The sequence below is a fragment of the Delphinus delphis genome, chromosome 2, assembly GCF_949987515.2.
Source record: "Delphinus delphis chromosome 2, mDelDel1.2, whole genome shotgun sequence".
Classification (NCBI taxonomy): Eukaryota; Metazoa; Chordata; class Mammalia; order Artiodactyla; family Delphinidae; genus Delphinus; species Delphinus delphis.
The window spans coordinates 164,105,246-164,131,668 of NC_082684.1; the positions used below are offsets into that span (position 1 = coordinate 164,105,246).

General features: G+C 38.5%; 1 protein-coding gene across 2 annotated transcripts in view; it reads right to left on the reverse strand.

Annotated features, from left to right (window-relative positions):
- The window catches only part of NEBL (nebulette), a 337,204-nt gene that overhangs the window by 161,958 nt on the left and 148,823 nt on the right, over nt 1-26,423 (reverse strand). For both annotated transcript variants that reach the window (XM_060006187.2, XM_060006186.2), the window contains exon 4: nt 1,433-1,540. In XM_060006187.2, coding sequence (XP_059862170.1) covers nt 1,433-1,540 — 108 coding nt within the window. The remainder of the gene's footprint in view (nt 1-1,432; nt 1,541-26,423) is intronic.

Genomic DNA, 26,423 nt, shown 5'->3' on the forward strand with positions numbered 1-26,423 from the left:
TGTTTTTGAACTTTTGACACATAAAATTCTTTCTCAGATTATAGCCTATGATTCTATCTGCAAATTGTTACTATATATATGTATATTATTATGATGGCCAAATACCAGTGAGTTTAAAACAATCTGTTAATTAAAAATTTCCTAGAAATTAATGCTACGTAACTTAAAACATCTCGACACACAAATTTTGGTGATTGTACAAGTGACACACAAAATAGACTTCTCGTGAAAAATGGTATGCCTCTTGCATATTTGCTCATACTTTTATATCACGTACACAGTTGTTGATTTTCTTTCATATTTCCTCTTGAATACCTAACACTGAGTTAATTTTTTTCTGGAAAAAAATTCATTTTGACGCACTTCATATAATACTTTAGAAGAAACATAATTACCACTTTTAATAAGTACTCGGTTAACAATTTTGGTCCCTAATATGTTTTGAACTTCTGTTAGTCTCAATTTTCTTTTTCAAGAAAACACTATTACTGAACAAGACGCAGCTTTCAAATCCAAAGCAACTTCATAGGTAAATGTTTATTTCAAAAATTAGATGTAATATGCCATTTCAACAAATATCTGATTTAAAATATGAAATCTTAAATATACACAATTAGCAAATATGAGATTTCTCCAGATAGCTAACCTTATATGTATACATTGTATACTATCCCAGTGCAAAAAGTTAACTGATGGCTTTAATATTTCCCTATACAAGTCCTATTTTGGAAAAATTCAAAAGCTGAGAATCATTCAAGAAGAAATAAGATGCTAAATTACAATAATGTCTTTTAATAGCAATATTATTATTTCTAAATACACAATTAATTTATTTAATTAAATTGATTTACTAAATAATTTACTAGATAAATCAGTTTAATAAATAAGTTAAAAGTGTATTCAGAAATATACAGGCATACCTCAGAGATATTGCATGTTCAGTTCCAAAACAGCTCAATAAAGCAAATATCACAATAAAGCAAGTCCCATGAATTTTCTGGCTTCCCAGTGCATATAAAAGTTATGTTTATACTATACTGTCGTCTATTAAGTGTGCGGTAGCATTATGTTTAAAAAAATGTACCTACCTTAATTTAAAATACATTATTGCTAAAAAATGCTAACCATAATCTGACAATACGGGGTTGCCACAAACCTTCTGTTTGTAAAAAACACATTATCTGTGAAGTGTACTAAAGCAAAGCATGATAACAGGTATGCCTGTAGTCACTGCTATTCAAGTGTTAGGTTCTTGATAACTGTGATGAAATCAAAGGGAAGGAGTTTAAAAGGTTAACTTGGCATATTTTCTGAGGATACTGAGTACTGCTTGCATCCCATAGCAATAAGAACACTTCCAAGTTGCCCAATTTCACTTTCTCACCAGAAATACAAGTTAGGGTATTACATCACTGAACAAAAGGTCACCTACATTACTGATTTGTTCCTGAGTCCTCTTCAGCCTCTGTAGTTCAGGAGTGTCTGTAACAATGCTGAAGCCCCTTCCTTTGCTTTCTTCAAAATCTCTTTTGTACTTGACCTAACAGAAATAGAAGTGAAAGAAAGAAAGGAAGAAAAAGAAAAGTAAGCAAAAGAATCACAAATCCCACTCAGGATAGACGGGGGCCATATAAGCTGCTAAAACTGGAAGCAGAGTCTCCAGGAACAGCTCTGTTAGCAGGTGGCGCAGTGCATAGCTAGACTGCTTGGTTTGTGTTCCAGCAACCACTGTGTGACCTTAGGCAAGTTACTCAACCACTCTGTGCCTCGGTGGTCTCGTTTGTAAAATGGTGATGATAACCACAATAATAGTATTTAAATAATGCTATTTAGTAGGCTGAAAGATAAGATCAAATGTCTTAATTCACATACCTAGCCCACAAGAAGCAAGCAAGTACTCCATAATAGTTATTATTATCATCATTAATAGTTATACTAAAACTGACAAAAATGTAGAAAAAGAAAGTTAAATTTGCTCCCATGGCTTGTCTTGTCAGTGACAAAGCATCATTTTGAGCCTGGACAGCACTATGGAGGAGGGAGACATACAACATGATCAACAGCAGCCCTGTCCTAACAAAGTTTTCATTCTGTTTCATAAGGCAAAGCATATGGATATGATTATACAATGTTGTACTGCCAAACGCTGACTATGTAAATGCTTACGAAAATATTTATAGAACAGGCCACACCTAGAGATTAAAAGGCTTCAAGCGCATGCCCTTGGCATACTGTGTGAGGTACCTAAGTTTTTTTCAGTATTTAAACATATTTCTTTTCTAATTACAACCCGGTGAGGCTGAATTTTACAGTTTCCTCAGGGGATTGGAATAGCTAGTGCTTAATCTTACTAGGGCCCCACCTCCTATTATTAGCATAATGACAATAACTGTCACACCAGTTAAATATCCTGCTTGTTAATGACTGAGATGGTTACATCACTTGGACTGGTCTTATTTCTTTAAAAGGCTAGATATCAAGACATATGGAAACATATTTTTGATAACTCATATAATCCCCATTTTCACATTCATAATTATCAGCTTCAAATTAAAACTTAAATTAATAATTAACATTTAGGGTAGCTAATAAAAATGATTCTGTAAATGCTACTTTCTATATAAATTTGAAAAGTCTCCTTAACTGATCATGGAATGACTGTTCTTGTTGAGTCGTGTTTGTATTTAAATACTCAATTCTCTCAGGCATTACTGTCCGTGAGGCTACTGGAAGATTTCCTTTTACCTGAAGAGCTTAAAAAAAAAAAAACCTCAGATGACAATAAATAAAAAGAAACAGATACTCTCATCACTTTTAGCCTAAGAATATCTAATTTTCCCTCCACGTTTCGTTTAAATGTATAAAAGTACTAAAACCCTTACTTTATTTCCATAAGTAAAAGGTCAAATAAACCACATTATTTTTCTTCTACAGAAAATGCTGAATGAGGTTAGCCTTCTAACTCTCAATCTCCCAGCATGTGTGAAGATACACACCAGTACATTCTCAGTGTTTTATGCCTAACCAAGCAGGGAAGACATTTAGCTTTGCTTGAAGTAAGCACTAAGGTGCAGAGCAGTAGAATAATAAAAGTAAGAAAGACGGCAAGGTTATAGCAGCAACAGGAATGAAGAAATAAGAAGAAAAATCTATAAGCCAAGTTCTAACATCCCTAACACCAATTTCAGAGAAGACACAATCACATATTCTTTTTGTGATTAGCCTGGGGTTTTTTTTTTTTTAATGGCAATTTCCAAAGAAAGAACTGAAAAGAAAAAAACATTAAATTTTGGAATCGTAACTTTTGAGTTAATTACCATTTAAGTGTCCTTTGCACATTCACAAGACACATAAGAATCATCTGATTTGGGCTTGCCACATTAAATGACTAGTTTTGAAGAGTATACAATCACTTCCATAACTGGATTGCCGAGTTTTAGAAGATGTTTAATCCTTTTTTAATGGGGTGATCCACAACCAAGCCTCCTATACTCTTAGCATCAACTCAAGCACCAATCCACCCAGTAAATCTTTCCTGCACACAGGGAGCCTTGGAGCCCTTAGTCAGTCCCTCTCTTTTCTGTACTCCCAGCCACTTACATCCTATCTCTCTACTTAGGTCTAATTTTAAATGTTATATCTGATGGTTTGCCAGGTATGCATAGTCTGATTCTGAGAGACAAGTGGATATAAAAATAAAAAGAGCTCAAAGGTCAGAGGGAGGTAAGAGGATTCCTCCCTGCAGTCTCATGTGTTTCCTCTGCCCTCACAACATGACCCCATCCAGCCAGTGAGAGCACTGCACCCTGGACCCTGGAATCGGCCCACACACTGAATCTGGTGTGTGTCCAAGAGCCCCAGATCTAGGACTTTGGTAGGAACTCTTGGGAAAGGGGTGCTCTTTCTCCACGGTCTGGCTAGTTTAGCAAGCTGTAAAACTGAAGCTGCTGGCCATAATTTGGCCACTACCCAATGAGGATGAAGCCAACACACAGGCAAGCAAAGCAAGAGATCATGAGAGACTCCTGACAACATCATTCGAGCACCTGGATCTAACTCTTCCTAAAGCCAGAACCACCAGGCTTACCAGTTAAGTGAGCTAATATCTCTCCTTTCAATAACCAAAAGAATTCTGATTAATACACAACCCCTAACATGCCTACAACGTATACACATGTACAGCGAGTTTCCCAGAATTGTTAACGTGTGAATTTCTCCTCATTTACTTCTACGCTCTGGTTCTTTCTATTTGTGACACAAGATTTACGAGTTTATAAAAATAGGGGATTGTATCAGGGAAAAAGCGTTGCTTTAGCGGACAAGAGCCTAGATTTCACATCCCATCCCTGTCACTTACCAGTCACCTCACAGGCCTCCTAGCTTCTCTGAGCCAAAGTTTCCTCATTTCTAATTAGAGATTCTGATAAATTCTTAACTAATAAGGCTGTAGGGACTGAATGAGATAAATCACAGGGAAGAACCTTAGAAGGTATAAGGTATTGTGCAAATGCCCAGCATTATCATCATCGTATTAGTTTTGCTTGACTTGAAAGGGTTACCCAGTGTCTGTCATAGAACATCAAAAAGAACAGTCCTAGGGCTTCCCTGGTGGCGCAGTGGTTGGGAGTCCGCCTGCCGATGCAGGGGTCACGGGTTCGTGCCCCGGTCCGGGAAGATCCCACATGCCGCGGAGCGGCTGGGCCCGTGAGCCATGGCCGCTGAGCCTGCGCGTCCGGAGCCTGTGCTCCGTAACGGGAGAGGCCACGGCAGTGGGAGGCCCGCGTACCGCAAAAAAAAATAAAAAAAGAAAGGGAAGAAGGGAGGGAGCAGGGGAGAGAGAAAGAAGGGGAGTAGAAGCAGACAACAGGAGTGTGGCCCAGACCCAGAGGTAAGAGAGGAACCCCATATTCAGGGACTGAAAATGCCTCCGTTTGGCTGAAGAAGGGGGAAGAGCTGGAAGATTAAGCTAAGAAACACAGATCTAGATGAGATTTAGAAAGAAATTGCTAGCCATAGTGCTTATCTTAGTCCATTGGGGTTGATATAACAAAAAAGCCATTGACTGGGTGGCTTACAAGCAACAAAAATTTATTTCTCACAGTTCTAGAGGCTGAAAAATCAAAGATCAAGGTGCAAGCAGATTCGGTGTCTGGTGAGAGCCTGCTTCCTGGTTCACAGATGGCCATCTTCTCACTGTAACCTCGCATGGAGCGAGGGATGAGGGAGCTCTCTGGGGTCTCTTCTATTAGGGCATGAATCCCATTTATGAGTGCTCTACCCTCATGACCAAATTACCTCCCAAAGGCCCCACCTCCTAATATCATCACATTGGGGATTAGGTTAAAACATATGAACTTTGGGAGGATACAAACATTCAGTCCATCGCAGTGCTCGTATATATTAACATTAACTCAAAAAGTATTCACTGAGCCTCATATAAGCTGCTCTTAGAAACTCCTGCTCTGTCCCCATTAAAAATGCCTTTTCTTCCCTATGCTTCAGCATTGGCTATAAAATTATCACCTCTGGTCTCCTGTTAAAGAAAAATCATGAGCAAGTGAATAGGAAAAGAATCTCAAGGCCAGGAATTCAGTGGATATTTTCAGTCAGCTTAAAGACAAAACTTGGGTCTTCCATGAAGTGGCAAGTGACTTAGTCAGTGGCCATCACAGGCAGAAAGTTAAATTAGTCCCTCTAAATGTCTTCGTCTTCATGAAGCTGTTTCACTATGTTGGCAAATAATGAAATGAGGCAAAAAGGCAAGAAAGGAGAAATCGAGAAGAGGATGAAAGGGATTCCAAACGTGGATTAATGAGCAATAGTAGCAGTACAAGAGAATTCTTGGCGAATCACAATAGACCAGAGGGCTAAGAATAATCCAGGGGCAGAAGAGGAAGCAAAAAGAGAACGGTATTTAGCCTTAAAGCAGCTTACCTTGTCCGATTATGTTTAACGGAAGCCTAAAATCTACAGGCATGTTTATTACTGACTGATCTTATTCTGCTCTTTATGTCACATATTTTAAAGTCTCCATCTGATACAATAAAATCAGGGACCAATTTTATGATCTTTCATGACATGATGGGTACTTTACTTTTCTTCCACGGGAGTTGTGAGGGTCGTGTCATTTTTAAACTACACGCAGAATTCTTAGTTTGATTTGCAAAATTCAGCACTCAATTATGTCCCATCTTGTATAGTTCAGTAGATTTCAAAGTGCTGGAGAATGTCTACCATATGCTTCCTTCTATCTCATTGCATTTTGCTTGGTGCTAAGCATGTATTAAAAGCTTAATAACTGTTTCATGATTGATTACTATCGAGTTTTATATCTTTAATGTCTAAAATGCAGAAAATTGGCTAATCTTACAATGCTAGATGGGAATTAAACAACTACAAAGGAAAATCTGATTAAGGGATATTTTTTAAGGTGAAGTTAATTTTAACAAATGTTAAGTCAAATGAGCTCAAAAGTGAATTTGTTTTTTATAAATTAATCGCATAATTTGTAAATTTATGGTTAATTAAGTAAAATTAAAATTTTAATTACCTTTTTAAACATAATTAAAAGGCATTAAAAATAATTTTCATAGATTTCTAAGCCTTCAATCAGCCTTCCACTGTATTTACAGAGGTACTTACTGAATATTTACAGATTTGTCAGTATTCTAGGTATATTCACAACCCAACTTCATCAGTTTCGGAGTTCCTTCACTTTAAAAACATTGAAATCTACATTTTATTCTAAACAAGTACTCCGAATACATAATAAAAAGCATATCTTAATTAATTTCTCAATAAGCTAAGAAAATTAAAAATCACTCCTAAGACACTAAAGTGTAGCTTAGACGTTAACGGCTCAGGTTTAGGATTTTGACAAACTCATCTTGGGCCCCGGCTCCACCTCTTAATAGCTGTGTGACCTTAAGCAGGTTACTTAATCTCTCTGAGCCTCAGTTTCCCTGTGTACAAAATAAGCATAACTGTAGTAACAGCACTGACAGTACGTTTGTGAGAATTAAATAAGATGATGATAATAATGCCTGCCATCTATTAACTCTCTATTACATCCCAGGCACTGCACCGAGTGGTTTATATATCATGCAAGCAGAGCCAGGGTGGGAAGGCTGGCAGCTAATGTGTAAGGAGGGCTGAGCACTCAACTCCTGTAAGCATGTGTTAACTTACAGTACCTAAACACCTAGAGAACGCTTCCTACCACATGGCCCAGGCACTGTGCCACCTGTACCTGGAAGCTCCTTCAGCCTTTTTAAGATCAAAAGAGAATATGAATAAATAAAAGAAAAAGAAATTAAAATACGCTTCACCTATATTATCTTCAGATAAATCCTAGCAGGTACACAATTTAGTGCTCATTTTTATCGATGAAGGGCGGGAGTTTGAGGTGACAGCTAACGGGAGGCAGAAGTCTCTCTCTGGCATCTCCCCAGATACTATCTTTCAATTCATCGGACAATGAAAAAAAATGCCAAAATGAAAAAAATCAAACTGAACACATATAAGATATAAACAATGTCCTGTAAATAATTAAAGAGGAAAGTGGAAGCAATTGAGTATTTTTAAAAACTAATTTAAAAATTTTAAACACTAAAACTTTAGCTAGTTCATTATCTGTAATGGAATCTGTGGTGCTGTAAAAGGGACAAAAATTATCACCCAAAGTAAAGTTTATCACAGCCCATACTTTTCACCCGAAATGTTTTCAGGTCTTTCTTTTGAAGGAAACACTTGTTTAAATTTTCTATTAGTAAGAATCAGGCCAGGGGGAGAAGGTCATTGCCAAAACTCTGGTACAGGCATACCTTGGAGATACTGTGGTTTCTGTTCCAGATCACTGCTATAAAGCAAGTCCCATGAATTTTTTGGTTTCCCGGTGCCTATAAATTTATGTTTACACTACACTGTAGTCTATTAAATATGCAATAGCATTACGTCTAAAAAAACAATGTACGTATTTTAATTAAAAAATAATTTATTGCTAAAAAATGCTAACCATCATCTGAGCCTTCAGTGAGTCTTCATAGTAACATCACAGATCACTAATCACAGATCATCATAACAAATACAATAATGAAAATGTCTGAAGTATTGTGAGAGTTACCAAAACGTGACACAGAGACATGAAGTGAGCAAATGCTGTCAGAAAAATGGTGCCAACACACTTGCTTGACATGGGGTCGCCACAAACCTTCAATTCGTAAAAAACGCAGTATCTCCAAAGTGCAGTAAAGCAAAGCACAATAAAACGACGTATGCCTGTACTGACGGAACTACTGATTCCAACCAAAAAATCATATCTACGCTGATGAAGAAAACTGGTGCCTAAAATATACACATGTAATGCATATTTCACCGAGAATCTCACAACAGAAAAATGTAACTGACCCACCAAGTTCTACCTGTGAGCTATAAAGTACTCTGGGGAGAACATTAAGTATTTGGTGATGATGATTAACTTTTCCAGGAAACTAAAGTACCATCCAATTAACTATTCAGGTACTAAAGAAACAAAACACAATTAATATTCTAAGACCTGATTTAGTCCTGAAGAGTAATTGACTCATAGAGCCTGACTCGATGATTTATGTTGCCATGTTACTTTTTAAATAACATATAATAATTCAGACAATTTATGAATTTTGATTTCTGGACACGTGTTCTCTTAACTATTAATCCTTTAGAGAGAACCAGTCTCATCCCATTACATGATTATGTTTTTTAAATACAAATGGCCTAATTCACACACAGAGTAGAATATTATTCAAATTATTTTGAACCAGAAGATATCATGCAACTTTAAATTAAGGAGAGGATGGATAAGAAGTTACAACGGGGAACATTCCTGTGTGCACATTCTGAATTACAAAGTATTAGAAAATGGGTAATTTCCAGTGAGGATAAAGCTAATTAGCCAATCAGTCATTCAGAAAAGAAAGCTACATTCAAACTACAGTAAAGAGATAAGGATAAAATCAAGAATCAAGCAAATGTAAACAAACAGAGCTGAACTAACACAAAACAGTCATGAAAGTGAAAGTAACCTGTTCTTAATCTCAGAGCCACAGCTGATGAAAGTGACAGATGATCCCTCACCCCCAAGCTTTTCTTACATACGCCTGCTTCCTAACAGATTGATATTGTCGTTAAAATTGGCCCTAACAACCCTCCCACACCTGCAATAGCATTATCCATCAGGCAACATCGACTGTTTTTCTGTAAGAAAACATGCTTCTTCCACTTCTACAAAACTCGGGGGGAAGGAGAATAAAAACTATAACAGCAAAAACAAAGGAAAAAAGAATGCAGAAGAAGAAAAAATCTAAATACATTATACACTTAATATGCACACAAATGACACTGAGAATAGCTTCCACGATAGATAGTTTTCGCCACCCAGAAAAAACCATGGATCTCAGCAAGGCTTTTGTTTTGTTTTGTTTTGTTTTGTTTGTCTTGTTTCGTTTGCGGTACGCGGGCCTCTCACTGTTGTGGCCTCTCCCGTTGCAGAGCACAGGCTCCGGACGCGCAGGCTCAGCGGCCATGGCTCACGGGCCCAGCCGCTCCGCGGCATGTGGGATCTTCCCGGACCGGGGCACGAACCCGCGTCCCCTGCACCGGCAGGCGGACTCTCAACCACTGCGCCACCAGGGAAGCCCCTCAGCAAGGCTTTTTAATCAAAAGAAAATTTTTAAGATTCAATCCTTAATATGGAATTTTGTTTAAAACATAAATTTCCCAGGAATGTTTACAGGTTATTAACATACCTATACTACAACTAGAAACGTAGTCCTAATTCAGGTCATGCACAGGGAAGAGACTATGAGAAATAAATACGTGAGCAATGCTAAAGAATGAAGTGAAGAGTTATGGCTACTTATGCTTCTTAGTTAAGAGTGAGAGCGTCACACTGATTACAGGTGTCAGTTTTGAGAAATGCTGGCTAGTTGCCTCCCTGCTATGTTATAGCAGCTATGATTTATTAAAGAGCTACAAGGTAGCAGACATTATACTAGGCATTTGACAGATTATCCTGCTCAGTCTTCAAAATCACTGTAAAAGAGATGTTTATTTACCACTTTCTACACATGAGAAATGTAATGGAGACGACTATTGTTTGGTCCGCCCCCAACCTCCTTCTGGTAACGGTCCCGGGCCCCATTCACCCATGTAGGTCTTTTCAAGAGCTGTCGTTTCCCTACAGGACACACTTCCTTAACCGCCAAGGATCATTCCAAAGGCAGTCAGTCATCTAGCCCAAGCTAGTCCAAGTCCAGATGTTGAGGGGGTTTGGGAATTGAGATCCAAAGTGCAGAATGAGTCTCTCCCTCTGGCAAGTAAAACTCTAAGACGTGGGCTTCCCTGGCGGCGCAGTGGTTGAGAGTCCGTCTGCCGATGCAGGGGACATGGGTTCGTGCCCCGGTCCGGTAGGATCCCACATGCCGCGGAGCGGCTGGGCCCATGAGCCATGGTCGCTGAGCCTGCACGTCCGGAGCCTGTGCCCCGCAACGGGAGAGGCCACAACAGTGAGAGGCCCGCGTACAGCCAAAAAAAAAAAAAAAAAAACCTCTAAGACATAAAACTTTGGAACTGTCGACAGCCAGGCTTGCCACCACCAGAACCCAAAGGGGCAGATGCAGCCCACCTGCCAAAAAGAGTCCTGACCTGCTGACTTTTGAGTCCTGATTCACACTGTTCCTGAAGCTGAAACAGGCACATTCCTGTCCATAGATTTGTGTACCTTGATATTCTCAAATTATCATTTTGTCCAAGTGAATGAGGGTTGGGTTTTCCATCTCTTACAGCCCAGAATCCCAGCCAATACAGGAAACTGTGACTTGGTGATTAAGGCACAAGTCTAACATCACTGCCTGGTGAGCAGTAGAGTCAGGATTCAAAGCCAGATCTGCCGTCTTGAAAGCCTTGGCTCTTTCTAGCCTATCATGCCACGAGATGGTAATTCAAACACTTGGTAAACTTCGAAGACCTTCACTTGGACTGAAATGTAATTTTGATGAAAATACTCAGTATTTCTTTAAAAAGACTAGATTTTAAACAACAGTGTAAATATCTTAATGTTTAAATTTTCTCACGTTACATACATTATCCCGTACTGGATCTCTAATGCTTACAAACACTGCCAGTTAGGTGCTCAGTTAGGCGTTCACCAAATGAGTAAGAAGCTAAGGTAACCACTTCAAAATGAAGCTTTAACATGATTGCCTTCTTAAGCATCAACTTAGAAAGGTCTGTAGATGATTCAATATTTTCACTCTTAAATTCACTCTGATTTCCAACATAAAAAATTAGATACTAAGTAATTCAAGAAAATCCCAAAGTTTAACATTATAATTAGAAAAAATTACTGCATGTCTGCACATCGATTAATATATTATCTTGGTTATATTCCTATGAAGTTTCATGATTTGGTGTAATTTCATGGTGCTGTAGGTACAATTCTATTCTTCCCTTGCTGACCTAGAAGTGTCCTGTTTGGTCTGAAAACATGAATGGAGTTTTGGTGAGTCCATTTCCCAAAAGGACAAAGGATCTTTCTTTTCCCTCCAGAATAAACATCTCAAGAAGAAACAGTTTTGTTTTGTTTTTCTCTCTCTGCAATGTGGAAATAAAAAAGAACTGGGTTTTATAGTTACAAAGAGAAAGAAGAAAAAAATGTAAATGGAAGAGAGTGGCCAGTTTGAGTTGACATGGGTAAGTGTTTTAATGTCTCTTAATAATTCTAATTTTGGAATGTTATTCTGCCTGAGCCCATGAACATCTCACTTATACATTTCACAGTCCGTGAGAGTACAGCTATTTGAGAAACAGGAATAAGTTGGCATTGCCAGGGAGCCAGGTGGTTCCACTGTTTGGAAACCATCTGGTCTGAGTTTTCTCTTTGTCAGCACCATCAATACTTCTGTAGCAAGAGCTATTATAGGGATTGTATGTTTCATTTCTTTAAATAAACTCAAACAAGACTACCCTGAATATAAATTCATTATTTCTTTGAATTGTGCTTGCAGAGTATAATGAAACCCTTGTCAAGATGAGTTACACTTGAATGCCTACATTCATTCCATAACTTCACAAACCCAAGTGGCAAAATACTGGAAGTATCCCTATAACTCCAGCAGCATCTCTTGGACACATTGACCTTTAAGGGGGTAACTACTGTCCAACATACCACTGGTAAAATGGGGGGTTTTCTGCTGAGGTAGATGCCAAGGCAAAGCTACATATTCAATGTGGGCAGTAAAGAGATTTATATATTGGGATAGCTCAGAGGTACAAGTTACTTAATCAATCAAGGAAAACAACAGAAAGGCTCTAAGAAACTTAAACCTATTAATCCTAGGCTCGACCGACTCATCCAACAGAGGATATGACAAATCAGTGAGCAATACCCATCAAATCATTGCCTGGGCTGCAGAACACAGGACGACAAATGTACTGCAGGCACTGGGCCTTTACCTCCCCCTAAAAGAAAGGGGCACTGCTGACTAAAAATACCAGGCTCTCTGTAACACACATATGTGAACAGACACTGGCATTAATAAACCTTGTCTTCTAAGACCTTAATCTCAGCTTCAGTCAAAGATAAAGTTCCCAGACCCAGATGTTTTTATCAGAATACCCAAAGTCAAATCTCCCTAAATGCCAGCATCTACCTTCCAACGGCAGGCCTCCGTTTCACTGCCCTTTAGATAGAAGCTGGATGTCACCGTGTCACATTCACTTAAGAAGGGACAAATTAAAGAGGTTAAAGTACTGACCTAGAGTTAAAAGAGAAAGAAAGTGAGGCCATAAGAGATTTTACTTTCTTCTATCAGCAGGTCACCCTCATCCCCCTTCTTTGCACCAGTGTTTGACTTGTCAAAATTGCTTTGTTGCATCTACACCTGACATCTAAATCATTTGACAGGCACATAACCTTATCAAATTTCTAGTTATAGTACAAATAGAGGTAACAAAGCGTATCCACTGAAATTGATAACAGCTCACACAAAGAACCACAAAGCTGTGACTGCAGAAGAGGAGAGAGCCCCTGCAGGCACCCTGGCCTGGGAGCCCACAGGAAGAGGAGGTGGGGCTGCAGCCAGAAAAAGGCCAGTTCCACCAAATCCAACTGCTGCTCCCATTCTTCTGCTGAGATTGAAGCAACCAAAAGGCCCCTCACCAGGGGTGAAAGAGATTGTGCAATGAGTGGTATCTGTCCACTCCAACTAGCATTTTAACTTAAAAGGCACATGGAACAAAAGCATCAGAACGGTACCTTTGAAAGGCACCTGCCAACCACCATTTGCCCTAATACACTGTCAGGTTGTTAGGTACCATTTCTTAATTCGGGAGTGCGATGCAAGGAATAACCAATACATCCCTGGTTTTATCTGTAACTCAAGCCAAATGCTCATCTCTAGTCTTTGCCCAGGAACAAATAGGGAAAACAGTGTTACCAAAAAAGAAAAGATTTTGAGGTAATGTATCACATGAAAAAAATCAATCTTAAAATCATGATATGAAACCAAAACACCTTTGAAAATCTGTTTTCTTCACGTAAATGTTCTGGGCTCCCAATAATTATGGAAAACACTACAGAAAAAAATAAGGAAATAAATATGAAAAATATATGTAATCAGTGAGACAATTCCCAGTTAAACAGGACAGACACTGAAATTAGATTTAAATTCACCCACCCATAAATATCCCAGCTTCCTAAACACCCACCCTGGTCTGAAACCTTTTAACCCCAGGCCCAGGAAAGACTCATCCAGGATTAAATACTCTAATCCGAACACCAAATCCTTTTACTTTTCTAAAATGAGGAATATACAGCTTACCAGTATCAGATTACTTGATCTGTGAGTCTATCCTATTCACCACATTTCTGGGTGAAATTAACAAGTTGCGTTCCAAGTCTCCAGTTTCCTCTCATTTCTTTTTCTTCACCTCATCCCACCCAATTCCCAGCCTCAAGTGCTAATGATTGTCTCTCCTCAGTATCTCAAATGCAACCTACTTTTCTCCATCCTCTTCACCACTACCATTCCCAAGCCACCACCATCACTCACTTAAGTGACTGTGATCCCTTCCTACTAATCCTTCTGCGGGTTGTCCTGTCTCTGCAATCTGCATCCAAAATGAATTTTCAAAACTGCAAACCTGGGAGCCCCCACGTCTCCCCTCATCGGTTCTACTTGCCACAAAAGTTGGTTCCCCAACCACCTAATATACCTAAATTATGGTTAGAGAATTATTCAATATAATTATATATATTTGTATGTGTGTGTGTGTATATATATATATATATATATATATATATATATATGTTAAATGGTATTTTTGGGTAGGAACATACATACATCTTTTAAAAAAGAAATGGGGAAGATGAGCATGAAAACAATAAAAATGCATAAAATAATTAGATAATTTCTGAACAAATGAAATTTCTACAGATCTGGCATTGTCCACGGAGTGTCACAGATGAACTTGACAAAAATATGATGTATATGTGACTATTCAGTAGGCAGTAACAATAAATCCAAAATATACAGGATGTACTTGGATGTTTATTTAATATATGATTTTTTTCCCTTTTTAATGGAGGTACAAATGACGAAATCTTGGTATTTCTTACATGAGAAAACCCAGAGTCAAGGTATGAAACCATCATTCTTTTAGTGACATTTGAAAACCAAATACTGAAGGAAAATCAACAGAATTATTTTTTACCTGAAGAGAGAAAGATTTTGCCTGGGAGCAATAAGATAAAAACAACAAATTCAAGTAAGTAAATACAAAACTGCTAGAACATTCATTCTAATTCATTTCAAACCATCAATAAAAGGCAAATTTTTAAAAAATCTATGCTTTAGATATTATGTCAATTTCTTTCTTAATATAGAAAATAATAGAGAAATACCTTCAAAACTCTTAATGAAAATGATTTCACCAAAAAAATATATAAACTCACCAGAATTATCTTTCACCTACAGAGAGAAAAGTTTTGAAGTAGTCTCAGCCAAAACTATTGACCAAGTGTGAAGGGTAGGTTGATTCTAGACAAGTAAGGACTCAAGATTTACCAACCACATACCTTTTCTCAGAAAGCTGCTGGAGGATGTGTTCCACCAAAAAGAGGGAGTAAACCAAGAAAGAAGACATGGTATCCAAGAGTAAAAAAAAAAAAAAAAAAGCAAAGGGAAAGCCCAGTGTAATGGTGAAGGGAATCCCAGGACAAAGCTATTCAACAAACTCAGAGAAAAAGCAGTCCAGATTAGAGTAGGAGACAAAAAGCTCTGGGAGGAACATCTCAAGAAAAAAATTATAGAATTGATAGATTACCTAATGCATGTAGATCTAGTGAAAGGACTTTTAAGACTATCAGAGTGTGGAGATAAAGTAGGTACAAAAGAAATTAGCAACTCTAGGAAAAAAGAAAAAAGGTTTTCAAGAAAGAAAGTATAATCATAGTACATTCATTGGCTCAGCCACAAACAATATTTAATAGTCCAAATACAGGCATACCTCATTTTATTGCCCTTTGCTTTACTGCACTTCATGGATATCACACTTTTTTTACAAACTGGAGGTTTGTGGCAACCCTGCTTCAAGCAAGTCTATTGGCGCCATTTTTCCAACAGTATCTGTTCACTTTATATCTCTGTGTCACATTTTGGTAATTCTTGTAATGTTTCAAACTTTTTCGTAATTTTCATATTTATTACGGTGATCTGTGGTCAGTGATCTCTGATGTTACTATTATGACTCACTGAAGGCTCAGTGATGGTTAGCACTTTTTATCAAACAAGTTCTTAATTAAGGTATCTATATTTCTTTAGCCATAATGCTATTATTGCACACTTCAGCATAGTGTAAACATAACTTTTACATGCACTAGGAAACCAAAAATTCGTGTGACTCGCTTTGTTGCAATATTCATTTTATTATGGCACCCAACCCACCATATCTCTGGGGTCTGCCTGTAAACAAAGGATACTGAATAACCAAGAAAACGGGACATAACTATATTGGGTGGATCGGGAGGGGCGGTTTAACAAAGAATAGATCTTCTTCTTCCATATCAAAAAGTCAGTAGATAACATCTAAAAAAATTTTAAGCTTACAAATAGCAATATATAGAATAGACAGGTGCCAGAAAGAAAATCAAAGGCTTACAAGTGGCTGTCTCTGGAGAGAAGGAATTAGAGGTTGGAAGAAGTACAGAGGGGACTACTGCATCTTATTAAAATCATAAGTTATGTACTTTGAAACTCTGACAAAAATTTAAAATGAATAAAATACACATGCCATTCAAAAAAATTTTTAAGGAGAAAGAAGCAACTTTCTTTACCACACTGCTTGTGCTAACTAGCTTTTCAAACCCAGTCTTGTAGTAATTTCCCTTTTATTGAGAAATAAAGTCATCGTGGCAAAGATAAAGGTAGATATGATGTCACTATTTCCATTATTGATAAGAATGGCCCATACTTTGCATATTTATCCCATATTGTATCACCAATAAATACTCAATCAATTACTGTAACAAAAACTCAGGCTTGATTTCACATAGCAAATCCCTGCGATAAAAGGGGTGTTGGAGATGTGTACGTAGTGTTATGATTATGAACCGAGATAGACCTGTTTTGTCTACATGTGATGAAACCTACCGCATTAACAGCAAATACAGTCATATACAGTGCTGGGGTTGGTCACGGCCAAAAGATCCAAAGGTCATCTGTGAACAGGCTAAGTGATACCTCTGTCCAGCTTTAGTGATCACTAAGCTCAGAAAAGAGAGAACCGGGAAGAAGAAGGAAAAAACTGAGTGCTTGAAATAGTGGAAAAGAAATCGAAAGAAAAGTAGCTGGAGAAGAAAGAAGAAATGGAAACGGGCAGATGCACCAACATCTACAGTGCATCTACGGTATATTCACTGCGGTTATGTACATACAGTGTAGACAGCAGGGCTATTGTGGGCAGCAGTGGAGATGACCACCATTCACCAGTACCCTCACTGGGGAACTCGGCAAACTGTCAGTGGGGGCCACTAACACAGAGACAGCCCCTCCCATCTCAGCGCCAGGGTGAAGACAAGGATCTGTGCACTGCCGGCACCACCCTGAAAGCTAGAAATGGCTTTGGTGAGAGGCTTAGCAGGTCCTGCCCCAGGACCCAGCTCTTCTTGCTGCTTTTGTTAACAAGAGTTAGAGTTATTTTCTATTTAGGTATCAATTACTTTTTGAATCGTCTTATAGACGGAGCATATTTTAAATTTATTATTTCTCCCTTCTAAGAAGCAAGACTTTCACATTTTCCCAAGTCTGATAAGAACGGTTCAGACATTCCCTCGAAGCCTCTTACCACACTGACATCCTGTGGGTCGCCCTAACTTTAACACACAGGTGATTTCATTTACTGTCTTACTACATAGGAACAAGCTCAAACCTCATGTGCCGGAAGGAGCAAGGGCTACAGGACACATAACATTCAAAAAGAGTCTTATTGGTTCAGGGACAAGTCCTACTGGAGAGACAGTCTGCCGAAAGTGGCTTCAAATACTAATACCAGCCCTCCACCAAAAGGCATTTTAATGTTAGTTTTACAGAAAGAGAAAAATAGTTTATCTCACTCCCTTCCTAGTATTATGAAGTGAAAGATTCTATGACATTTCACAGTAAATGCAAAATCACATAATGATTACTTTATGAGGTACACCTATATTGTGGTCGCTATTTGTTATTCTCTGACCACCCAGCATCCATCACCCCTTCTTTTGGTATAACACCCTTACTTTCTTTTGAGAACTCAAGCTCTCCCCAGCTCTCTACAAGGGTGGATTATGTGACTTGGAAGTGGCCAGACAGTGTACTGCAGTCCCCTTGATTTGTTCAGCCACTGACACAATAACCAATCAGGACCAGAGAGAAACAGTGAGCTCACTGGTGGGGGCCTCTTCTTCACTGCACTGGCACCTACAGCGATGTAGGTTGAACGTATGGCAGCTGTCTTTCAGCCACACAGGTAAGCCAGCCTGAAAACTGAGTTGTCACAGAAGACACAGGATTAAGAGATGAAGAGAAACTGGGCCCCAACGAAACCCTTTAAGCCCCTATAGGCAGCCCTGCCCTAAAACCAGTTTCACCCCTGGGCTCTTCAGGCACCTGAGCCAACAACTCTGAAGCCAGGTGTGATTGAGTTTTCTGGCACTTGCAACAAAAAAAAAGTCCTAATTAATATACATTTTGTTAGCGGATAAAATTTCAAAATGGGTTTTAGAGCCTTCCAGATTACTTTCCTCTCAGTATCATACCTGTCATCTGTTGGGCTAAGACTTAACACAGCTGTTTGTGATCAAAGCTCAACTCTACACACCAACAGAAAAGTGGTTCCAATAATCCCAAACAGCAGATACCTGCCAATCATCTGCATGTGGTTTGGCAATCCATCGTGTAGTTAAAGAAACAAACAAAAAAAATCATAAAACACTGTTTAATATTTTTTTAATTAATTCATTTATTTTTGGCTGCACTGGGTCTTCGTTGCTGCCCGCGGGTTTTTCTCTAGTTGCTGCGAGCTGGGGGCTACTCTTTGTTGCAGTGCACAGGCTTCTCATTGTGGTGGCTTCTCCTGTTGTGGTGCGCAGGCTCTAGGTGCGCCAGCTTCAGTAGTTGTGGCACGCGGGCTCAGGAGTTGTGGTTCACAGGCTCTACAGCGCAGGCTCGGTAGTTGTGGTGCACGGGCTTAGTTGCTCCACGGCATATAGGATCTTCCCAGGCCAGGGCTCTAACCCGTGTCCCCTGCACTGGCAGGCAGATTCTTAACCACTGTGCCACCAGGGAAGTCCCTAAATATATTTTTTAACAACTCCTCAAATGGGAGTCCCCTTCCCCAACTGACTGCAGATAAGTAAAGAACAGTTAAACTTGAGCAAGAATTCTGTATTCCAGAATTTGCTGGGATGTCACTGTTTGAGATACCAGTGAAAACCACACTTAAGCAAAGCAAACAATAATATAACAAAAATATTATTTAAAACTATTTTCTGAAGAGGAGATAATTCCACAAAATGATTGAAAACAAGATAACTGTGATTTAGCTGTGTATGCCCGGTATTTCTGTTGAAAGGTGTTTTTTCCATTATGCAGAATTCCTAAAAACCTAAGAACAGGAACTGGCAAGCATCCCATTTATACCCTTTTGAATTATTTAGCACATAGTAAGTATTCAGAAGTTCTTACTATCTCCTCCCCCCTCCAAAATCTTTCCTACCTTTTGTTTTTTCTAGTCATTTTGATATTTTCTTTTTCAATAAAAGTTTTGTTTAGAAATGCCCACATAAAGAAATAATAAATTCTCATATGAGGACAGTTATGTCTTAAGCAAGAAAGAATGCCAAGTTTTACGTAGCTCTGAGCAGAGCGACAATAAACTTAAAATGCTTCGCGGTAAGATCTCACAATACTCACTAGAATGTTTTAACTATAAAGTCGTACCTGGGTATCTGAGGGGGATTGGTTCTAGGACCCCTCATGGATACCAAAATCCAAAGAGCCTCAAGTGCTTTACAGTCGGCCCTCCGTATCCACGGATGCAAACCCACAGATACGGAGGGCCAACCATAATCCGATTTAAGTCAAGAATAAGGAAAATGCTAAGGCTGGAAGCTGATATTCCAGGTGGGTAGAAACCCCACTCCCTGGAAACAGCGTTGCAGAGAGTGGGTCAAGCTGGTGAAGGAACTTGCATGGTAAACTTGGAGCTGGGCCTAACAAGCTATGTGACCTTAGCAGGTTCCCTGAGGATCCTATCTCTTCACTTGGTAAGGTGAGAAAATTAAACTAGATGATCCTAGTAGGTCTTGTAGAATGCTAAATATCTGAGCTTCCTTTTATAAAATCATCTAGAGAATTAACCATGAAAGATGGTGAGAACAATTATCCTGAGACAGCTTATAATAAGAACCAAATAAAAATATGACTGTGCTTCTATTCTAAGGCAAAAATGTACACTAAACTTCAACCATGGCTTAATTTCAATATATTTTAGAATTCTTTTCAAAACTCATCAGTGAAATAAATGGAGTTTTCTGATTAACCTTTGGCTAACCATAACACCGAACTTGGGGAAAAAAACCTCTTTCCTTAATCACTCCAGTTCTCTATAGCAATAAACATAACAGTTGGTCTCAAATTGCAAAGACTTGTGCCCAAAATATCTGTTCCTAAGGATTCACAGGCATCCAGTGATAACTAGTGCAGTCTAATGTGTACAGGGGAGAGAGAAATTACAGGAACTGGCTTGTCCAGGGACAGAGCCAAACCTTGGCCTCATTAATAAACTGAATGGGCCAACTGGGCAGCGCCATCACAAACTAATGAGACATATGCACTTACCTCTCCTAAGACAGGCTCCAGAAAAATGCTACACGTGATACACACAGCCAAGAAAAAAAATGCCTAAACATATCAGATGCTACGAAATACTGGTTTCTTACGGTTAACTGTAAGTTATACTTTAGTTAACCAAGTCCTACTTGAAATGCCTCAGAGAATTGGCCTCTAAAAATCTTTTAGAGCAATTACTTTCTTAAAGAGAAAGTAATTTACCTTCATTTATCTATTCTGTAAATCCATGTCATTTATCAGAAGGTAAAAATATTAAACAGCTCACCCAATTACTTTTTAGTCAAAACTTATAAAGAGGGAAAAGAGCACTTTCTATCAACGCTTTCCAGGCAAACATTTAAAAGTCCAACAGAAAGTTTAATTAAAACAACAACAACAACTCTACAAACTTCTTTTTAAAAAATGTCAAGATTAGATTAAAAACAGGTACACAAAGAACACACAGTAAAAATCTAATATCAAACTTGTGAAAGCTACACTGACTTCCACCATCATTTTAAATCAAATTATCATGATGTTATCATGATGTTATTTCAACTTAATAACAAAATTATTTGTTTCCAAGCTACCCGAACAATGTAGTTGTCAGTTTATTTGACAGGGTCCAGAGGACAAAACTAAATAATCTAGTGGAATGGAATGTTATTTGTGTTTTTCATATAGAACAAAATAAAATTTTGAACTAAAACTATTACTTCTAGAGAGGTGACAAACTGCTAAAAGTTTTCAACTTGACCAAGAAGGACATCTTTGTTTCATCAGGTTTTGACAATGAGAAATTTTTACCCTACCAAACTTTAAATGCAACTTTTTTTTTAAGAAGAAAAGAGAAGAACTGAGGGCATTCTATTAGCCAGGGTCATTCCTTTCATCAAAGGTTTACAAGGAGCCCTGGGAAATCTCCTCCCACGCAAGATGAGCTCTTGTCCGATGCAGCCGTTTCTTACCCTGGTTTTATGCGCTTAAGAAAATGCCACCCATTTCTATAATGCCCTCGGTCTCCCCTGGATCCTGGCAACTCCATCCCCACGGGCAAGGTGATCAAGGAAAGAAGGTGCCTTCACCCGCTGAAAATTGTGTTCAAAAAATTTTTTTTTTTTAAATCAGACTCTGTGACGTTCAAATAAGATTATCCCCACAAAAAATACCAGAACATGGATCAACTTTATCACTGTGAAATCTCAAACTAAAGTGCTAATTAAATATCAGACGAACTTTAGCAAAATTTCTCGAGTCCCGCTACTCATTTTGGTTAGTCAGAAACACCCCAAGTATTGAAAAAACTCTTCTGTTCTATTTGACAAAAAAAAAAACAAAACAAAACAAAACAAAAAACCATGTTCCATAATTACAAGTACTCATCTCCACTAAACATACAATATTCAGGGTGAAGAGCTGCACTGAATAAAGAGATATATGTAAGCTATGACTAAATCCTGTTTTTTAAAAAGCATGCATCCATATATAAAAAGACTGGGGGCTTCCCTGGTGGCGCAGTGATTGAGAGTCCGCCTGCCGATGCAGGGGACACGGGTTCGTGCCTCGGTCCGGGAGGATCCCACATGCCGTGGAGCGGCTGGGCCCATGAGCCATGGCCGCTGAGCCTGCACGTCCGGAGCCTGTGCTCCGCAACGGGAGAAGCCACAACAGTGAGAGGCCCGCGTACCGCAAAAAAAAAAAAAAAAAAAAAAGACTGGAAGGAAAATAAAAATATTGATGCATTGGATCACCTCTACATGATTTCAGAATTTTATTTCCATTATTGCTGTTATAAAATTATTTGTGCAATAAATTAAACGTGTAAACGCACATCCCTTCAGGTTAAGAGTAACAGTATATTCTTGACCCAGTGGCATTACAAGCATGGAGAATGGATCTTGCTCTACAAAGCAGGTGAAGTGCTAAATGAGGGATCAGAGACAATCACACATCGAAATTCATTGTCCTCCTGCAAAGTTCTAATATATAAGTAGTTGTGTATATGTGCTTTCTCCAAATCAGTAAAATATAGCCATATAATATATACCATATATATTATTCATACAAAACAATCCACATATATAATTATCTATATAATCCATATAACAAAAATATATGTGTAATATATCTACTAATTCACAAATAATATACATAACTAATGCAGCCACCAAACAGGTCAAAAGTTGATTCAGTTGCTGTAAAAACCAGATCAGCCTACTCAGAAACAAATACACACTTTAAAATAGGGCTAACGGTAATGGAAATGTCACATATTTCACTGACCTCAGCAAAATAATTAAGCTGAACATAATTCAATAACTATTCTCTTCTTTTCAATATTTCCGAAGTACTTTCAGGTTGGATCCTAACAGAGGTAACTTAATATGAGGATTACAAGCAGTCCAGCACCAGTCATCTTTCAAGTGTGCTGGCATTGCAACGGTTTAATTAGCCTAAACGATGGCTTAAGGAAGATTAAATTAAATGATATCTAAAATCACTATCAAAAATAAATTCTGTGGTTCTCTACTTATCTTAATATACCAAAACACACACAAATACATGATTTATAGGTGCTTGAAGGAAACTAGCATTGAATTACAATGAACAAGTCCAAGTTCCATAATTTCGTTACATATGTTTAGATAAATGACCTAGAACCTTGTTTTCTCTTGAGTATTAATTTCTATCATATATCTTAGCCAAAACATACTTGAAAATTTAAAATGAAACCAATGAGAATGAAAAAGTGAAATCATACTTTTTCCAAACACTAAAATGAAGAAGCAAGATAATAAATCCAAGCATCTGCTTTAGATTTAAAAGAACTTTTTATCTCATTCAATTATGGGGAGTTATTAACACACACCCCCCAAAAAAAGATGCTATTGACTTACTATCTTGGAGTCCTGTATTAGCCAGTCCAAAGCAACATTATTAATTTTTAATCTAAAAATTCATTCCTGATACTACATTTTTAAGGTACTGGCTGGACTAAATGCTGATTAAATGGATAAAAATCAGTCTACTTTCCCTAAGTACTATACCATGCTGCTGCAATTGTATATACACTATCTACAGGATCGTTATTGGCGTAGCTATAAAGAAGATCACTGCTTCCTCACGCTAGCTTCCACTTTTTTACTAAAACACGTACATAGGATTCATTCTAACCAAACCCTGGCTACGTCCTACGGACACTGCTTTCCATGAAGCTCCTCAAGTGATGGCAATATTTTCTCCCAGGCCCCACAAAGCGGGGTTGAGTGGCCCCATTACTGCCCACTGCTGCTTCCAGGCCTTTATTCTTCTCTCCCTCCCAGCTCTTTTGGGGTACATGCTGCTGGATGACACCCCCACTGCATCCTTTCTACAGCTAACACACCAACATGCCGCCTCATTTAACCACTGGCTCACGACGCCACCCTCTACTTCCACTCTGCCAACATTATCAGGGACCTCAACGTCACTCATACAGTGCATTCAACATCCTGGCTCCTAACTCCCTGACCAGCTCTTCTCTGTCCTCCACTCATCTCATCCTCCCACTACCAGAGCCAGAGCCTGGAGCCCGACGACAACAGCTGTGCTACCTCCAAAGTCTGTTTCAACGCTCTCCATCAATCACCAGCACCATTTACTTTTCATCTACTCTTTTCAATACTTTAACTCCAACAATTCTCTGACCTCACCAGGACTTCCAATCCACTGACCTACTGCTTACCGTCCACCACTCTCCATGTCTTCACGCCCTCTACATGTATCTTAGATTCTATGGCCCATGGTTACAATCTCTTCCCAGCAATTACCCTTCAATACTTTTCCCCTCTCTTCCTCTGATGTACTCTCCGAGCAAAACCCAGCCCTCATGAAAACCCAACTCTTTGCCTACTCTGCATTGCACCCAAAAGGCCCAATGTGGTAGAGACAAACATACAACTATGCTATCTGATCTCAGTTTAATATATGATCATTTCAACTGGGCCCTCGCTGTGCCTGGCAACCTTATAACTTGTCCCAAGTTCATCTCTTTCTCACTAGTCAGGAAAACTATTTCCACACTCTTCTGTCTCCCCAACATCCTACAGCCATTCCCCCAACTGGGAGCCTTCTGTTTTGTTCTATTGACAATTTCTCTGTCCCTGGGCCAGTTATTCTCAGTGATAACTTTTTCACTTCACTGTGGAAGTGGAACTACTCAGAAGAAAACTTCATTTTCTCCATTTTCCCACCAAAAAACTTACCAACCTTTTTGTATCTGTGCCCACAGTTCTCAACGAGGAATTGAGTCGCTGACTTAATGAACAGTTTATATAGTAGATTTTTAAAGGTAGATTTATGACTGCCAAGCCCTAAAGGAAATCAAACAATGCTACCAGCTTGATGAAAAAGAAACTTGTTAAATTAAGTATATAGAATGGTAGATAAATAGATGATTCTGAAGTTTGAGAATTTTTTAACTTAGTGTTATAAACACTGCCATATTGTGAAACTAATAAACCAATTTAGTCAAATTGATGATCACAAATTTTGAGTAAGTGGAATCTAAATCAATGAGATTTTGATGTAAAAATTTTTCTACTTGATATATTTGTTTTTATGGGATATTTTAAAGAAAGTGCCTAGTTGAGAAATACATGCCTATAAGGCCAGAGGTACTTTTGCAATTTTGTTTTATACTAGTGCTCTTTTTTTTTTTAATTGGATATGGGACTTCCCTGGTGGTCCAGTGGTTAAGACTCCACACTTCCACTGCATGGGGTGCAGGTTCAAACCCTGGCCGAGGAAGTAAGATCCTGCATGCCCCATGGCATGGGCAAAAAATTTTAAAAAATTTTTAATTGGATAAACTACCTTTATTTTCACTTTTTTAAAGTTACTATACTAATTAACAGTAACTAAAGGTTGGTTTTAAAATAGATATTATGGATTTATATGGACATTTTTCAAGCTTTATGACTACCTGGTATCTTTTGAACAACCTACCTAAGTTTCAGTAATTTTCCACATTTTAAGTCTTGCTTTCCTAAGGTAGAAGTGATAAACTCACTTCCTCAGGCTCCCTTGCAGCTAGGATACAGGTATGTGATCTAGGCACCACCAATGAGCTGTACTCATAAAAGCCTTTCATTCAGAAGAGAACTTGAGGAAGCAGAATCTTTTCTAAGAAGGGTGATGACACAGGTTCCCAGGCTCAGGGCAGCAGGGACATGAGTGGCAGAGGTTCTAGGGTCCAGTAGCCCATTAAGGCAGCAGAAGCTGTGAGGTCCCATCAGCAGATATAAAAATAAAAGGGTCCTTGCTGACACAGTCATGGTTTACTCTGAGAACATTGCCCCTATCAGCTTAGCCTCCAGACCTGTGTCTCCTGTCCTCACCTTCTTTGAGCTACCTAATATGGTCTATTAAACTTATTTTCTCCCAAACTATAGTGAAATTAATTACATGCAACTAAAAACTCTTTTACAGAATTTTTCAGTCACTCAAATTTCCTTTTTAAAGCAATCAAAAAGCCTACATAAAGTCGTAAAATATGTAAATTCCCCCAATACATAATTAAGTAGGGTGTCTAATTATATTAATATATAAGAGGATATATTCATGCAACCTCTGGTCATGAAATCTCACCAGCAAAAGACGTCACTGCATTGCAGCCAAAGGATACCACTAAGTTATGAATGATATAACCCACTCCCTACGAAGGGTGTGGAAATGAGGATCTGAATGTAAAAGGAGCTTGTTAACCCAAATGAAATTCTTACAAAGGCAGGGTTTTTTTTTTTCAGTATGTACATCTATTAGCTATTTCCACAATTATGCTTCATAACAAACTCGCCCAAAAGTCAGTGGCTTACGATCCTAAGCATTTATTTTTCTTGCTCACAGGTCTGCAAGTCACAGTCTGCTTGGCTTCAGGTTTCAGGTGGGATTCACTTCTGTTCCACACGCCTCCTCGTCCTCCTAAGGCCAGCAGCCAACCAGAATGCATTCTTCCCATAGTGGATGCAGGAGCGCCAG